General features: G+C 30.3%; 2 protein-coding genes across 3 annotated transcripts; one reads left to right on the top strand and one right to left on the bottom strand.

Annotated features, from left to right (window-relative positions):
• Nucleotides 1–4: 4 nt before the first annotated feature.
• On the bottom strand, nucleotides 5–2210 carry LOC132059178 (uncharacterized). The gene is made up of 4 exons (XM_059451707.1): nucleotides 1816–2210; nucleotides 1074–1184; nucleotides 492–572; nucleotides 5–369 (listed from the first exon to the last, which is right to left on the bottom strand). Exons 1-4 carry the CDS (start codon nucleotides 2029–2031, stop codon nucleotides 295–297), a joined length of 483 nt encoding a protein of 160 aa, XP_059307690.1. The 5' UTR covers nucleotides 2032–2210; the 3' UTR covers nucleotides 5–294.
• Nucleotides 2211–12378: 10168 nt separating this feature from the next.
• On the top strand, nucleotides 12379–17701 carry LOC132059175 (DUF724 domain-containing protein 6-like). Of its 2 annotated transcripts, XM_059451704.1 has the most exons (4): nucleotides 12379–12540; nucleotides 13100–13531; nucleotides 14147–14561; nucleotides 14650–17701. In XM_059451704.1, the coding sequence occupies exons 2-4, from the start codon at nucleotides 13133–13135 to the stop codon at nucleotides 14706–14708; spliced, it is 873 nt and encodes a 290-aa protein (XP_059307687.1). In that variant the 5' UTR covers nucleotides 12379–12540; nucleotides 13100–13132; the 3' UTR covers nucleotides 14709–17701. The 2 variants fall into 2 exon arrangements, with proteins under 2 accessions (XP_059307687.1, XP_059307686.1); XM_059451703.1 differs by having other exon boundaries at nucleotides 14147–15230.
• The last annotated feature ends 712 nt before the right edge of the window (nucleotides 17702–18413 follow it).

Below are 18413 nucleotides of genomic sequence, written 5' to 3'. Positions count from 1 at the left end.
GCAATTGACGCTTAAAATAGACATTTATTAAGATACTGAGATTTACAGCAGTGAAATAGACATGACGAAACTGCAAAAGAAACAAACTCTCACCTCACTCTTTTCTTTTCTTTCGTTTTTGCCTTACAAACAATCTCTCAGCAACGGCAAAAATCAAATCGAAGGAAGGAAAATTTATACATTATTTGAAGGGATATAAAGTCAAAGTTAAAATAAATTGGTCTGTATGATACATAGAAAATATGCGGATCATTCTATAATGTCAACAATGGCCAATTCTGGAGTTTAACGTTACTAGCGTTTGGGATTTAAAATTTTGCTCAGCTCCTCCAGTTTCCCCATTCTGAATTTCTCACTTTCCTTAACCAGCTAAAGATGACAACACAACAACCAAAGTCAATTTAGATTAGTGGTAATTTTTTAAAGGAATTAAAAAAAAAACAAGAATAAATGAATAAATAAAAGAATGGCTATTATGTATGAATCTTTACCTCTACAAGAGTGGATGTTAGCTGAGTTTTTTCATTGTTCTTTTCATTGAAAGCCTCTAATACTTCTCTGTATTCTTTCTCCTATTACCAGAGGAACATCATTACACAAAATTTACTTCAAATTACAAATACAATTGTGTATTCAATTAATAGCTTGTTCGGTCAAACTTTCAAAATATGTTATTGGTAAAAATATTTTTGTCGAAGTGCTTTTCATTTATGTTTGACTTGTCAATTTGAAAAATACTTTTGCCTATTATAGAAGTAATTTGTGCTTGACCAAAGGTTCCAAAATGATTCCGGGGAAAATTATCTTTTTTCGGCTTCTGAAAAATAACTTCTGCAACTACTCAAAACACTTTTTCCCCCGTAAAAGCTTGCCAAATAACTCTCTAAAATAAACATTTTGTTTTAAAGAAAAAACGCTTCCCAAAAGCTTGACCAAAACATTTTATAAATATGGAGCACTATGAGAAAGATAAGTTGGTACTAATATAGCTAGCAATAAAATAAGGAATTTAACTATATAAGAATAAGAATCATAACAAAAACTAAAAAACCAATAAGGAAGAAAGCAAAAACCTTCTTTTGACAGGTCTGTCCAAGTGACTTAATTTCACGGTTTACCACATCAATTTTCTTGCGTACCATTGCAACTTCCTTTCTCATTGGATCTGTCAACACTTCAAGCTCCTTCACAAAAATATCAAAATTTTCAAACATGAAGTAATATATCAGTTTAAGAAAGTTAAAACTATGAAAATTTCATTCTCACAATACCATAAATAAATTTCATAATACTCCTCCAATCTCAAATGTTGGTCGTTTACTCCTCCAATCTCAAATGTTGGTCGTTTTGACAAACTTAAATTGATTCATAATATATTTGACGTTTTAAAAAGAGTATTTATTATTTCTTTCCCTTCAAATTCACTCTTAATTAAGTGGAAGAACTTTTTAAGTTAGTTGATAGTTGTTCCCTGGTTGCAGCCTACAATGGATTCTAATTTGTTAAATCACATATTTATTGTTCTTTGTACATTTACATGGACAATTTTTGGGGGGAGAATCACTTGGCGCGAGACCTCCCGCTTGAGGTCAGGTGATAGTCAACAACTTAACAGAACATGCTGAAAAGCGGCTAATGATGAAGGAGCTTTTTTCTCTTTATAATACTTTTAAAAGAAGGGATGTCGAATTTCTGGACCCTATGTTGACATTTAAGATATATATAACTAAAGGGTAGTTTAAACAAATACTCTTATATTGAAGATAACCAAACGTACGTTCAAAAATCTTAAAAGACAGATAATATGAACCGTACCTCCCAGACACGAACCAAACGCTTGGTTTCTTCCTCAGCACGGCTAAGTTGAGACTCAACTCTTCCTTTCACCTCCAATTTTTTCCTCTCAATTTCTTCTTCTCTTGCTCGAAATGAAGCCAATGCCAATTTTGTCATCTCTTGATCTTCATCATTATTGTCCTGATCAGTCATTGATGTTCTTCCACTGCTCCCAACACTTTGAAGAGTACTCATATCTTCTTCAATTCAAATATTTCTCCTTACAATCTTGAATTTCCTTTCGCATTTTGACCCCTTTTATTTAGTGCTATATATTGCTTTTGCTTCAATATTTCTTACTTCTTTTCTTGACTTCAAAACAATTCCATGAAATGGTACACATATTTTTTTTTAAAAAAAAAAGAAAAAAAGAAAGGTGTTATACGACTAAGTTCTATAAGAAATTTTAAACACTGCCCAGATATGTATTTGCATATATAAATACCCTGATGGGAATGAGCTGTCTGTTTGCTAATAAGTTGTATTAATTAACAAATGCTAAAATAGGCTTTTGCTTGAAGGAAAGGGGTAGGCTTAGTGGTCTCTTATAGTTTGTTATTTTGACTCATTCGAGTGTTTGTTACTTCAAATACTTGATGGGGTGGTTTAGTATGAATTGACAAGTAATTCTGCGTCGGCTGGTAAAACTTTATTTGTACCTGATATTTATAAATAAATTAATAATAACACGACATGTGTTTTTTGTGTACTGTTTTATCACATGACTATGATTAATTAATGTGCATTTTTACCTTATTTATTACTTAACTATGGTAAAGTACGTTCGATGTAAACAGTGGAGCTCACAGAATTTTCGTAAGCCGTGTCAAAGTAATAACAAATGAATAAATTACTGTAACGATAAGCGGTGTTATTTTCTTTTTATATTATCACTATATTTTCATTTTGCTTATTATTTATATTTATATATAAATATTTAGTTAAAAAAAATCCTGTAACGACACTTGACGCAAGGTATATCTATCTCTAGGTCTAAACACCTAGTACAAATAAATTTTTATCTTTGTCAAGCACTCATATACTGTTTCGTTTTTCTTTTCTCTTGTTTCTTGTTTATTGTTAAATTGGTTGGTTCTGTTACCTACTTTATTTTTGTAAAGTGCTGATGTATCCTTTTTTCTCTTTTTATAGAAAGAAATTTAAAAATACTTTCTCTTTTCGGTTTATTAGTAGAAAAAGGGGCAATGATGCTCGACGAATAATGATTTCAAGAGAAAGAAACCTTTTGTACCAAAATATCATGAAAGAAAAGTTGGTTTATTATTTAATCACCTGATTTCGTTATTTGACAGTATTCTCTACGATTTCTTTTCAAAACATCGTAACTTTTTTGTTCCTTTAAGAGATAAGGGTCAAAAACACACCTTAACTATCACTTTTTTTTTTAGTTTCATACTTCAAAACATCGTAACTCGAAAAGATTGAAAACACACTTTAACTATCACTTTTATAAACTATCACTATCTAAACTATCAGTTTGCAAAACATCATGAAGTTATTCTTGAATGGCATGTGATCTACACTCTCCATTTTATATAAAAATGTTGCCAAATATTGACCACGTGGATAAATAATGTCACAATAGCACCTACATGGAAATTTAAAAAAAAAAAAAAACTATTTGTTTTAAAAAACAAACTGAAAAATAATATTTTTTGTAAAAAAATATCAACAATTATAGAAAATAAAAAAAAAAGTTTAAAAAATGGAAAAGTCATTTTAAAAAAAAAAAAAAAAACTGATTATTTAGTTTTCACATTAAAAAAAAAATCAACTTTTCCATTTTTTAAATCTTTTTTTTCTGATTTTTTTTAAAAAAATCCATATATATTTTTTAAAATGCTGATTTTTTTTTAAAAAAAAAATATACAGTTTTTTTTAAATATAAAAAAATATTATTTTTTAATTTCCATGTTGATGCCACCATAGCATTACTTATGCCATATGGAGAATTATTTTGAGAAAATTTAGAACTTGTCTTTTGGAGAGTGAGTTAACATATTTAGTTCGAAGTGTATTTTAGTAGATAGTGATAGTTTAGATAGTTTTCTCAACTTTATGATAGTTTAGGTATGAAACGTAAAAAAAAAAAGTGATAGTTAGGGCGTGTTTTTGACCCTTATCTCTTCCTTTAACTACAAAATTCAAACCATATATCAATGTGTTGGTTATGCAGCCTAATTAATGAAACTCTTAACATGGTTTTATATTGTCCATTTTGAATTACACTCGCACAATTTTTCTCAAAATAGCTCACACATTTAATTTATGTGTATCTTTACACTTTATATATAACTTTTTTTTTTTTTTTCACTTATCAATATAGGACTTTGTTGGCTTTACAAGTATACCAACATCTACAATATACTTCAATGTTAAAACCCTCAACATCCCAATTCGATGTCGTCGTCGTCGTCGTTGTCGTTGTGATTATTACTATTATTATATTATATTATTATTTTATGAAGTTCAATCCTCATTTTATTATGTAAAAAGTCAATCACAACTTACATGAGTCGCACCTATGGGGAAGTGTAAACATGTGATTGGTTATAAGAATTTCAATACTTTCGGGGGATTCGTAACTTGAACTAATCTTTTGTGTTAACATCTAAATTAACAAAATGACGTGAACTGTTTATGAATTGTGTCATTCCTTGCCTTATGCTACACTTTGCAACTTTCATGGGGTTTTCAGATCTTCCAATTATGAATCTGAATTTATCGAAACAATAGGCTCCATATATACGTTGAATGATTACACCAAAAAACATAAGAAGAAAAATATAAAAGGTTCAGATGGAAGTAACGTCTAAGACAACTTTCGACACTTTTAATTTTGAAAAACAACTTGGGAATGAAGGTCACCACGAGAAATCAAATTATTCGCATCGTGTGACCTTTTTTGATGTTACTTTCCAAGCTATGTCTTTGTAACTCGGTGAATTAAATAGAAATAAAATTCATAAATAGTCATTAGCCACTTTACAACTCATAACTGAAAAATAGTCATTGTCATGAAGTTTGAAATTTCAGACAACTCCATGTTAATGACGGTATATTTTTAATTATAAGGCTGAAAAGTGGCTAGGCCAGGCAACTGCTACATTTAATAGTGGCTAAAAAGGCCATTTGTGCAAAATGGCCCTGAGTATTAGGAAGAGCACAAAATTCCTTTTTTTTTTTTTTTTTTGCGCGGATTGGCCTTCTTTTGGGGTGGTCTTTAACTTTTGTCCCTCAAATTGGTGATCTTTAATATTTGCCCTTTGCTTAACTCCCAGAGGTCATGGGTTCGAACTTGGGCTCAATCAAAAAATAAAAAAAAAAAATGCAAGTCATAAGTTGGGATTCGCAAGGCATAAGTTCGACCCCAACTTGTGCCTTAAGCAAACTTTTAATCAAAATTAGGCCTCAAGGCCTAACTTTTGTCTGAAGTTAAGCCTTAAGGCAGAAGTTTGCAAAATTCCAAAGAATTTTTTTTTTTAAATCTTAAAGTAGAGTTTGAAATCCGTTCAACTTATGCCCTGCGAATCCCAATTTATGTCTTGCTATTTTTTTTTATTTTTTTTTTTGTAATTTTTTATTGAACGGAAATTCAAACTCGAAATCAAAAGACTTTTACCGAAGGGAAAAAAATTAAAGACCACTCAGAGAAGGACAATCCCCCAATTTGCCCAGAAAATTTGGTTAAAAATAGAGTTGGGTCTGTGGATAAGGCTGAGTTTTGGAATTTGGACAACTGTGAAAGCATAACAGGTTAGAAGTGGATGAAATGGAGGTTGTAGACAAAAGAAGTTGGGCAACAACACATTTCTACTATATAGAAGAGTGAGTAAAACTCACTCTTCGTCGTCCGTGTATTAAAAAATTTTGCCCCCACCCCATAAACACCCCATAAATTAAAAAAAAAAAATTCCCCCCCCCCCCCCCAAATATTAAATAGGCCCACAAAAATAAAAAATTGTAAAAAAAAAAAATATATATTTTGGGTCCCCCTAAAAAGTGGTATCATCACATCCATTTTCACGGGAAAAAAAAAATTAGGCATATTAACAAAATCAAGCAATATTAAAAAAAAAAATGAATCCCGTATTAAAAAAAAATAAACAATGTTAAAAAAAATTGTGGGCCTATATTAAACACCATGCGTATCGATAAAATACTAATATAATAAAGTTTTAAATACGGAGCACAAACTACAATGTTATATTAATCGTGCTTTGAACATAGTATCCCATATTGACAAAATCAAGCAATATATATATATAAAAAAAAGAGTTAATCTCATATTAAAAAAATAAACAATGTCAAAAAAAAAAAGTTCGGACTTTGTATTCTTAGCAAACACTAATATAATAAAGTTTTAGATACGAACACAATAAAATGAGTTAAACGAAAAATATTTACTAAAAATTTAAAAATAGAAGTTCTTCATGGCCCCATATTAAACACCACATTATTAAAAAAAAAAAAAAAAAAAAAAAAAGTGGAACCCACCACATCCAAACTCTTGAAAAAAAAATGTGGGCCAATATATATTAAACAACAACTAATATTAAAAAAAAAAAAAAAATGAATCCCATATTGAAAAAACAAACAATGTTAAAAAAAAGTGCTTAGAAAATCAAACAATTAAATCAATAATGATGGATTCGTTAAGATTACGAACCCATTAAATGGGAACTTGCATTATTATGAAACATACTTAAAATACTTATATATTAAAATAAGATAGAATTTAATTACTTTTCATTTTTCCTTACTCTAATAAATGTGAAAAGAGATTAATGTCATAAAAGAAAAAATAATATTAAATAGAGATCAAATAATTAATAAGGTAAATTAGTGAAATTCTAATTCTAATTGACGTTTCCTTAAAAAACATGTAAAAAACAACATGACAAGTAAAATGAGTTAAACAAAAAATATTTACTAAAAAATAGAAATTCTTCATTTAAATAGAAAATCAAATTTCTACTTCGTTTCATCTTAAACATATAAAATTAATATAATAATTTGAATTAGAATTATCCAAATCAAATTTTGATAAAAAAAATTATATGTATTACTTTACTATTACTACCGTATAGAAGAGAATTATAGAGGCAACATCGCCATCCGTATTCGGTCCTATTTTTTTACTTAAGAGTAAAAAAAAATCCTTTATAATACCAACTCTTCTAAAAAGTAGATAGAAATGCTTTATTATATTTATTATGTTTACTAAAATAAATATACTTAAAATATATATATTTAAAAAATAACATACAATTTAATTACTTTATTTTTATTTTTATTCTTACTCTAATAAATGTGAAAAGAGATTAATATCAAATGAAGATCAAATAATGAATAAGATAAATTAGTCAAATTATAATTCTAATTCGCGTTTCCTTAAAAAACCATGCAAAAGACAACATGACAAGTAAAATCGCCCGAGAATATTTACAAAAAATTAAAAAATAGCATTTCTTCGTTTAAATAAAAAATTAATTTCTACTTTGTTTCGTTTCAAACATGTAAAATTAATTTAATAATTTGAATTAGAATTATCCAAATCAAAATTTGATAAAAAATAATAAGTATTTTACACTTTTAAATTAATCGAATTAAAATTGAAAGTATCATTATGCTTAAATATTGCTATTATTTTATCTCAAAGAGAAGAAAATAGTTTTCTTTTAAACAAATCTTCTCTTTTAAAAAGTATTAATAAATTTTCGTAGCAAACACGAATAAAATAAAGTCTTAGATACGGAGGACAAACTACAATATTATATTAATCGTATTTTGATTTTTTTTATGTGTATATATATATATATATATATAATTACAACTAAAATATATTTTGTCCATGTTGGGCGTTTTTTTGGTTAACAAAAGAACAAAATTGTATTAATTTAATCAATATGGTGAAAGAGATGGAAAAGTGCATTATACTAAAAACTCTTTCCGGAAAAAATGGATTTGAAAATTGGTTATTTTAGAAAATTGGTATCATGCTCATTTTATGTTAATTTAATGCGTTAACCAAAATTAAAAATTTAAATTGTTACTGTCATCTCAATTTTTTGTTTCATATACTTATTTAACGTTTCATAAAATATGGTCGCTAATTTTTAATTGAAAGCTGAACTGATAACCGAAATTGGAAATTATATTCCTTTAGATTTAAAAAGGTTGTTCACTTACTAAATCAAGAAAGAATCAAACTTATTTTTTCAGTTTTGCTCTCATTAAGTGTTAAGTGACCAAATTTCAATACATATTTAATTAAGGATAATTTAGTCAAATTACATGTTTTTACATAGGAATTAATAGTTTTTTCTTAAGGGGTGTGTAAATGGTCAAGTGACACTTATTGAAAACGGATAGTTGAATACTTATTGAAAACGGATAGTTGAATAATATCCTGAAAAATTGATTTATCTTATAAATATATGTTTTCGGTAAGATTACGATAAATGAACTTGCATACATGAAACTGCCATCACGATTCCCGATGTAGTTGCATTTATATGAACTAAAACTGAATGCACGCCTATCAAGCAGTACACACATAAATTGAGCAATTTAACATGTTCACAAATGCAATTTATGATCAGCACAATTTTATATTTATCTCAAACCTGAACCAAGTATCTAACAATTCATACTCTCTCCGTTAACTTTTTAATAAATGAAGTATTTAACGAATTTGAAGTGAGTAATTGTCATTAAAAAAAAAAAATTGTTTTAAAAAATAATAAATGAAGTATTTAATGAATTTTTTTGAAAGTATTAATCTTTTAAAAAAGGAAAAAAGAAATTGTTAAAAAAAGTGATTTTTAAAAAATTTTTAAAATATTGATATATTCTAAAGGTGTACAGAGGGATTACAAAATATACTATTTTAGAGTAGTTATATTTCGCAATAAGTCAGAATAATGTGTTGTATATGGTGAACTAAACTTGCTTCCATGAACACTTGCCCACAAATTATCTGAGTGCATTATATTTTACTTTTTACTACCTGTAACATTTTTCACTTATAAAAATATTTTTTTTAATTTTTTTTTTTTTTTTTATTTTTTATATATATTTTTTTAAATATTAATTTTTTTTTTTGAGCCAAGTTGATTATCGTCAGTATTGGACCTATTGGTCTATGGAATTCTTTAACTATTAGGTGATTATTATTTTAGATTTGAAATCAGAGTCATTTTATGAGGTGTTACTAATTAAAAACTATTAAGTTGTTAACAAGTAGAGAATTGATTGTATGATAAGATTTTGACAGCCATATAGATCTGTCATCTAGGTTGAGATGACTTCTATAATGGATAAAGTATTTATCCTAGTATCAACTCTGTAGCCGCTATTTAATAGTGTTGGTTTCTTTATAATGAAGGCAAATGAATGAATAAGTTGTTTTCGGAGTTGCAGAAAATAACTAAATTTTTCATGTCAATTTTTAAAAAAGGCATAGATGAGGTAGAAGCTAAATTTATCAAATTGGCAATAAACAAGTGAATTCTTGCCTCATTTGAGCTTTGCTATGTATACATAGGGGTAAAGACACATGCACATCAACAAATATCCAATTTCCTAATTTACAAAATTTCAACGTTTTTTATATAGAAGCGGAGAAAGAGACTGTAAGAATCAAATCACATTTATTTCGTAGAAAACTCCCCATTAATATCAATATACTATGAGTTTGTGTTACAATTTTTTGGTCTTCAATAGTTGTATTAAGCATTCGCCAAGGTTGAGCCAAAGAAGAGGAGACGATTTTAAGAAGATAATTCCATGATCAAAAAGTCACAATTCGAGACGTAATGTTACGAATTCAATTTTTAATTCAGTTTAGACAGTAAAAAAGACATCAGACGAGTCACGAGATAATAGAACGGGTTCGTTGGTGTTAAAACTTTTTTTCCTTCAAAAACTATTTTATCCCTAATTTCTTTCTAATTTTACGATCAAAAGGACTTTAAGAAAAAAATACGTATTTCTTTTGCTTTATTAGTTAGCATTTGTGAGAAACTAGTGGCTACTTTGCTTCAAGTGAAATTATAAGGATTAAGATAAAACTTCCAAACTATAAAGCACTAAATGTTCTGTCATAGTGTTACACCTTTTGACGTTTAAAATTCACTTTGACCATAGATAACAATATATTTTATAAGGTTTAAAGGTTGGTTCAATTCGCAATAATATTTTAAGCTTTAGTTTGGACCAACTCTCTTTGTGGTCTATTCTGTTTCACTGGAAATGTCAAACTTTTCTTTATGTTTCCATCTTATTATGTGCATAATAGTTCTCGTACCTTTTGTCAATTTTGACTCTCCACATAATTAAACAAAATTAGGAAGGTTCCATGTCCGAGCTTGGTGTGTGTTGGTTGTTGCTGGGTTTTTTTTTTTTTTTTTTTTTTTTGGGGGGGGGGGGGGGGGGTGCAATAAAAAGTAAGATATATACGTAGAGATTGGATTAAATAACTACCAATATTGTTCATTTTATCCTTTTTCCTAAGTTAATAAATTAAAACTTTGGTATTATAAAAAAAATAAAAAATGAGGCTTTGGTAGGGTCTTTGGGAATAAAATTTGAGAAAATTTCAAGAAAGAGTTACACTAAATCATAGTTGTATGATCTTTAATGACAAAACTATTTCGATATTTGTTATGAGATTATATACCTGATAAAATTAGTTGAAGTGCGGGCACAAAAATACTACTGTAGCAACAAAAAAAAAAAAAAACACTTTTATCTAGACTTAACCAACTGAACAAGGTACGAGAATAATCAATCTCATCACTATATATCATATCTAGCTTCAACTTGGACAATAACCAGCATATTGGGAGAAATATTAGCTCATGAATGCCAATTCACTAATGATTATTTTTTATATTAGTCTTTCTACTCACTAAGCAAGTTGGTGTAATTAAACATAGGTAAAGGGCAGGAGTGGAGCTAGAGATCAAGGTACGGATTTCTACTCAAAGTTCGACCAAACTCAATAATTTTAATTTTGTATTTGTCTTAACAAAATCATTTAATATGTATAAATTATTAATTTATAACGTATGGAGTAACTTAAAATAGCAATAATTCTAAAACAGAAAGCTTTAAATTCTGCCAAAATCTGATAAAAGGGACCACTTGAGAAGTTAGAATAAAATAATTGATAAGGTAAAGTTTGGCTTGTTCTTACTAGAAAGAAGACGAAGATAAAAATGTGAGCTAGGCCGAAGTGAGATGTGGGAACTTTTTTGTTTTGTTTCTCTTCTTATGACACGTGTGTTTATCTTATTCGTTCTTTGACACATCATGATGGGATACATATTAACCATTAGGAATATCAAAATCTTCCATTAGATTCAAAATTCTTTGAAGACTTAAGAAGATCAATGAAAGAAACATGCATGAGAAGCTCACAACATACTACATTGGAAATTTAAGAAAGAAAATGATTACAATTTAAATAGCTAATTGGCTAGACAAAGCAATTTCCTTGCTTCACTTTTGTTTGGCTCAAGAGGTATCATTATAACTAGTTTATCTACTATTTATCTACGGTTTAGTTCATTAGTAATGAACATTTGATGTTTAAGCTCCTTCGTAGTTTTGCTAACATGATTGTGTAAGAAACACAAATTATTTAGTTGAGATGTCTATCTCATCATTAATTAAGTTGGAGTGTCTAATTTACCAATTTTATCAAGTTTAAAGGCCTATATACGTATTTAGCCTATAATATATTAATGATGTGTAAAGTGAATACCAAAGAGTGGTAGAAAAGAGAGTAAAGCATCATATCAAAATTAAGGGGTAAATAATTTAATGAATTTAGGAGTTGTTTCGTTTGAAGACAAAGTCATAAAGAACCTACATTAAAGAGATTTTAATATGAGGATTCATAATTACTGAATTGGTTTGTGCATTTACTTTTCTTGGCCAATGTTTGATTCTGTATTAAAAATAGATTATGTATAAGATCAAAGTTCACAAACTTAACTTTGTTTGAACAACAATAGAAAAATGAAATCAAGGTATTTAATTCCCTAAGTTATGCGAATAAAGTACAAGACTTGTAAAGAAAGTTATACGAAATTTTTATATATTGAATTTTGTACTGTAACTATTTTCCTAAATCTGATAATCTCAATGATATGAGAATTGTATAAAAGTAAAAGAAAGTCAAATCTCTTTTAAAAAATTCCAAAAAAAAAGTATCACATAAATTAAATCGAAAGAAGTAACATCTTTTTTTAGCTAAAATATGTTTCTCCGAAGAATATTTTCATGTCACACAAAATGAATTTGTACTTAGAAGTAAACATCAAAAATATATATTTTTTTAAAAAAAATTCTTTAAACAAACAGAAAAGTGTGCATCGATTTATGGGGCCCTTTCAAGTTTTTTCTGGTGGATCAAATTTTCGAATCAAATTTATCATTATCTTCCAATAATACCCTTCTCTCTATTTTCTTTTTTCTCAAAATATAAATATTCAAATTATTTAATTTTCTTATTTAATTTCTTTCCCCAAAAGACCAAACCCTAGAACACAAATAATACCATTTTCCCAAATCCAAGAAAAAGAAAATTCATTTAATTTCTTTGATAAAATCAAATCTAATTTGCGATCAACAACTTCACAAGCTTAATCATTGCATCAATTTCAATTTAAGGTCCTTAATTTCATTTTTATTTTTTGAATTTGTTAAACCTAATTATCTCAATTAATTAATATTTTTTTGGGTAATTTTTGATCATTTGTTGCAATTCATTTGTAAAGTTTGGATTTTTCTTTATTAATTTGTTGATTTTGTACATTATGTTGTGATTAGTGCCTACTATAGTTTGTTCCTTAAATTTTTAATTTAAAAATTTGATCAATGTGATTTCATCAAGTATTTTGAAAATTATTAGTTCTTTTTTTAAAAAAAAATTATTTCATGTTTTACTTTGAGTAATTTTTTTTTTTCTTGTTGTGGGGTTTTTTTTGTGGTTAATTTTTGGTGGCTTTGAGTAGAGTTTTTGTTAATCTGATGTAAAAAGAAAATCATGATATTTCTCTTTTATATATATATATCACTTTACATTTAGTCAAATATGTTGTGATTTAAATGCCATATCTGTTAATCTGTAGCTTTGAATCTCATATTATTTCTACTTAGACAAGTTTTTTTTTTGTTTTTGTTTTTGGTTCCTATGTGTAACTTTCTTGTTTTTCTTTGTGAAAATCAGGTTATTGGTTGTGGGGTTGAACAATCATAGGATATGAGGTTTAAAAAAGGAAGTAAAGTTGAGGTGATGAACAAGAAGGATTCACCTGTATCGTGGTGTCCTGCAGAGATCGTATCGGGTAATGGACATACCTACTCTGTAAGGTATGATTATTATCCGTCTACGGAAAAGAAAACGAGGGTCGAGAGGGTTTCGAGGAGGGATATTAGACCATGTCCCCTGATTCTAGAAGGCGTGGAGAATGGACAAAGTGGTCAGATTATCGAGGTGTTCGATAACTGTTGTTGGAAAACTGCTATTATTGTGAAGGTTATGAATAGTGACTGTTATTTGGTACACCTGACCGGGTGCTCTGAGGAGATTCGGGTTCATAGATCGAACATCAGAGTGCGACAATGTTGGCAAGACGAAAAATGGCACTTGATTGGAAAGGCAAGTCTTTAATCTGGCTCTCGTTTTCATGCTTATCCTAATGTCTTTATTTTTCGCCCTTCTTTGTTTTGAATGAATTTTGACTTTATTTGCAAGTAATTTAAATGGCAGAAGAAATTAAGCATACCATTCTTCCTCTTATCTTATCTATTGAATTTTATCAGATAGAAATTCTTAATGATGTCCGGGAATTTGTTTAGTTTTATAAGTTTTGATGTTTGGGAGTTTTTGCCCAGAGGCGGATCTAGGATTTTTTTTAACATGGGTGCACCACTAAAAAAGGAGAAAAAAGAAACTATCAAGTGGAAATTGATCCCTGTTCCTTTTAGGTAAATAACTTAGCTTTCAACCAAATGCACTATTTAGCCTTTTTGAAGCATGGTGCCAACAGATAATATTAGATCAATTTTAGGAAATATGTGCATAAAATACCTAGTTTGACGGAGAGACCATGGGTTCACGTGCACCATAAATTAGCGTATAGATCCGCCCCTGGTTTTGCCCTTTTAGACAAACCTCTGTTTGTCCGTTCTGATTATTGTTAGTTATTTTGTCATTGTTTAGGAAATGTCTTAGTGATGCATTTATTGACTCTATGTTGGTTTTCACTTACAGGGTTCTGGGACGTGTGCAAAACCTGACCACCTTCCTGCTCAAAAACCTTCTAAAAATGTGAGCAGAAATGGGTTTCATGTTAGAGATGGAGATTTGGCTGCTAAGGGAAACTTTAAAAGGCAGAAGTGTAATGCTAACTCTTTGGTGTTGCTTAAGAGGGTGTCAGACGAATCATCTAGAAACATTCAGGGAGATTTTAAGAGACGGAAAATAGTTCCGTCTGCCTTAGAGGGAAAGACACATGTTAATGTCAGGTGCAAAGGAAATATGATGGATAAAAAGAAGTATGTGAGTGCTTCGTTTAACAATTGGTCGGATGGATATTATGGATTGAACCCTACAAAAAGAAGTGCTGCCACTGGCTATTCCCCTGCAAGCATTGGAGAATCTAATGATTCTGATGCATGCTCCGTCGGTAGTTGTAGCATTAATCATGAGAGTCCAAATAAATTTTCTAACTTTTCCGAAGTTCATTGTCAACAAGTACCTGATCTTCTGTGCAGTGATGCAGAGTCTTTTCAAAGTTCAGCAGAAGCACATGAGGAGGAAAGCTCGAATGTAGCAGAAAGTATTCGTGAGTTGGAGTTGCACGCTTATAGATGCACTTTGGAGGCATTGTATGCTTCTGGTCCCTTGAGTTGGGAACAAGAAGCATTATTGACAAATCTCCGCATTGCACTCCATATTTCAAATGACGAACATTTAAGAGAGCTGAGGACTTTAATTTCTTCTGGAAATGGTATTCATGTCAGTTGATAATTAATTTCTCCATTTTGTTTTTTTTTTTTTTTAAATGGTAGGACCACATCCATGTTTTGACTTGAGTAGCTTTTGTAAAAGCATGAAGTAGGTGACACATTTGTTAATTCTCTCTTGGTCGTTAACCTCCACTTTGTAGACAGTTGGCCAATTTGTAACTATGTATCATGCCGTATATTCTTGGAAAGAAATCGACTCAATTATTCTTAAATTCATACTTCTTTGAACTTTGTAATGAATGACTGAAAAGTCTTGTGATGTTATTTCTGAAGGAGCTTGGGTATTTCTGTAACATCATTGAGCTGTAAATATCACTTTTTCCTGATGTGTAATCTAGTCAATGACATTCCTGCTATGGAAATGTCAAAGTCTAAATGTTACAACCGAAAATCTTTTTTCATTGGGCGGAAAAACAGATTGAAATGAAGCCAGTTAGTTCTTGCTGAATGCTTTTTTCTGAATTGGAAAAAACCAAGAGTGGATGCATACATAAGAAGACCTTTTTCTATGTATGATGCAAATAAAACAATTCTATTTTTCTATTTCTACTTCAGCAGCTGTTAATCAAGAACTGAATTTGGTGAACTCGTTGCACCTTGTTGTAACATACTTATGGATTTTATTTACTCATTTTTTTGATCTCCTCGCAATATGGAAGTATATGGATTTATTTTCTCTATTTTTTTTATTCACGGAACATGTGCATTTTCCAGGGCGACATTGGGATGCGTGCATCCTTTGCCTCCTAAAGTCCAAAGATGATGCTTGCATTTGCAGCACCTCTCCTGGCCATAGAGAGGACTCATGCAACGTCTGTCTCAGATAAGACAAATTCATGGCTTGTTATATTACTGTTTTACAGCTTCATGATTTGTTTTGTCTGGTTAACTTCAACATCTTTAGCCTGGTTTTGCCGAAGGAAGTGAATTTCTTAAGATGTTGAAACTATTGTGCATGATCTTATGATATATGTCTTTGTATTGCTAGCTATCTGATTGAAGTTGTGCTTATTTTTCCTCTAGAAGATCAATGAACTTTCTGTACATACAGAGGAAAGTATGTGGTGTCTTTCTATAGACATTAGTTCGAAAGATATCTATTTTTTGTTGGGTAGTACGGAGATGAAGGTGGTCAGAATTGATGCCCATAATGAAACTAGTAGTAATATTCATCACTTAGCACTTCTAAATTTTGTTGGATTGGTAGCCTTTGTACTAGCAGGAATTAAATCTACACTGCATGTGCAAAAGTGTATGCTCTTCATCCCTCCTGAAAAGTTACGGCTCTTTGGGCTAACAGCATATTCTAGCATTCCTTCTGCCTGTAAATTAACATTTGGAATTTTTTCTAGTATAGCGAGGGTAAAAATAAATCTGCTGTTTCCAGAGTCTTTGAGATATCGAGTTAGCTCAATATGATTCAAGAATAGATTTCTCTGTTGGAGGAAGGCTTTACTTCCGTGCTATAGTTTTATGATGTGGAATAGTAGTTATTTTTTATCAAAGATATTGGAGATTGTTAATGACCAGAAGTTGCTGCTCATCATTTGAACTTTCATGAAGAGGTTTTTGCTTGATTTAAGGCGTGTTTGGGATGACGGAAAATGGTTTTATGGAAAATGTTTTTCAGAAAATAAGTCATTTTCTGGTGTTTGGTTGCTAGAAAACATTTTCGACATTTTCCACCAACAAAGGGAAAACGACTTACCTCGCTTCAGTCATTTTCCAACTTTTAACTTCGTATCATTGCTCTAACCAATACATGGATGATAGATATTATTATCAATCTTTCATACTCGAGTGTTTTTCTTTGAGCCGGTCTATCGGAAACAACCTCTTTGCCTTCTCAAGGTAAGGGTAAGGTCTGCGACTCTGCGTACACACTACCCTCCTGAGACTCCACCTGTGGAATTACACTGGGTTTGTTGTTGTTTCATACTCGAGAGTTTCATGCAACACTATCCAGTCTGCTAATATTCTTAACAATCTTCAATATATGTCTTCCGAAAAACATTTTCCACTCACCTACCAAACACCAGAAGAAATAAGTCATTTTCGGAAAACATTTTCCAGAATTTTTCTCCATCGTATACGAAACACACCCTTAATGTAATCTTGCATTATATTATCTGTTCTTGACTTGAGTTGTGCTTCTTTTGGTCAATGAGTATACCTTGGCAGTTTCTGTCTCTGCATGGACTGAAGATACATGTTTCATCTGGATAAGAGATTCTGTGACAGGTTTCTATAGTTCTGTTGAAAGAATTTCCTTTTCCTTTTCCTTTTAGACTATTGTTTAGTGGTATTGTTTCACTTTTTTTTGCTATCAAGTGTTTCAGTAGCTGATGCAGAGTTGTAAATTCCTCCCATTTTCATGGCTCATACTTGAGGTAAAGAGTATGTAACTTGTATACTTTTCTAATTAACAGTGGTGGTACTCCTCATTTTTCATTTCCTTCTGCTCAATGGAAAGGCGGCCCCTGAGGTAGAGGCGGTTCCAAGACTTAAATTTGATGGACTCGACCTTTAAATTTATGGCAGCTTACACAAATAACAACATTTTAGAAGCTCTTAACGAATAGTAGCTACCTTTTACTTATTTACGGTTCGTAGCTACATTTAGGTAATTCACATGTATTTGAGTGTAGTTGGATACACTGTGAAGTTGTATCCAACCTTATCTGATGTCACGTGTATGTGACAGTATTTGAATACATGCAACCTTAATTTCTCTGAATACATATGTATTCAAAATGTTTGTATTTCACTATTGATATATCCTTTTGTTTTGGCTGTATTTGAATGTATTCGAGCTCCGATCAGCAAGTTCGCCATCGGCGTCGCAAAGTTGAATGTATTTGAGTCTATCCGGCCAGACAAATACACTCAGATTTGAAGAAAAACAATCAAATACATTTAAGAATTGAATGCAAATTAGTCAAATCCATCTAGTTTTGCCCAAAAATACAATCAAATACATCTACTTTCCCAAAAAAAATCTCCTTCAGAATATATAGATACTACATTCAAAAATGCAGAATACATTCATACACTCAAGTCGGGCCTCGAGATCGTTGGAAAATACACCAAATCTGATGGAATACAAATAGAAATATAATTTTAAGAGTACAGTGCTGGTTTTCCGTATATAGAAATCTCTACTGATTCAGAGCTATGGTTGGAAACAAGTGATGTAATCAATTTCAGCTCCGGCGTTAATGGAAAAGAGGTGGCAGAGGTTCGATTTGATCCGGGGGTTGCGGTGCTGGCAGTGGTGAAATTGGACGTTGCAGATGCTGTGGTTCAGTGGTTGGGATCGTGGAGAATTTGGGGTGGCAGTGACAGTTATGGGCAAAGACTTGTGAAATTGAGAGCTTCTATATAGTGTATTAGATATTAAACCCAAATTATCGCTATTTGTTGTAATTTTTCTAAACTGTAGCTATTTTGGGTAAATGCAGAGCAGAGTTTGCTCTGTCGTGATTGTTCCTTAAATTTACGGTCTCTGT

Source organism: Lycium ferocissimum, chromosome 6 (genome assembly GCF_029784015.1).
Source record: "Lycium ferocissimum isolate CSIRO_LF1 chromosome 6, AGI_CSIRO_Lferr_CH_V1, whole genome shotgun sequence".
NCBI classification, from domain to species: Eukaryota; Viridiplantae; Streptophyta; class Magnoliopsida; order Solanales; family Solanaceae; genus Lycium; species Lycium ferocissimum.
The sequence above is the reverse complement of the archived record's forward strand: the minus strand, read 5'-3'. Positions and strand labels throughout refer to the sequence as shown.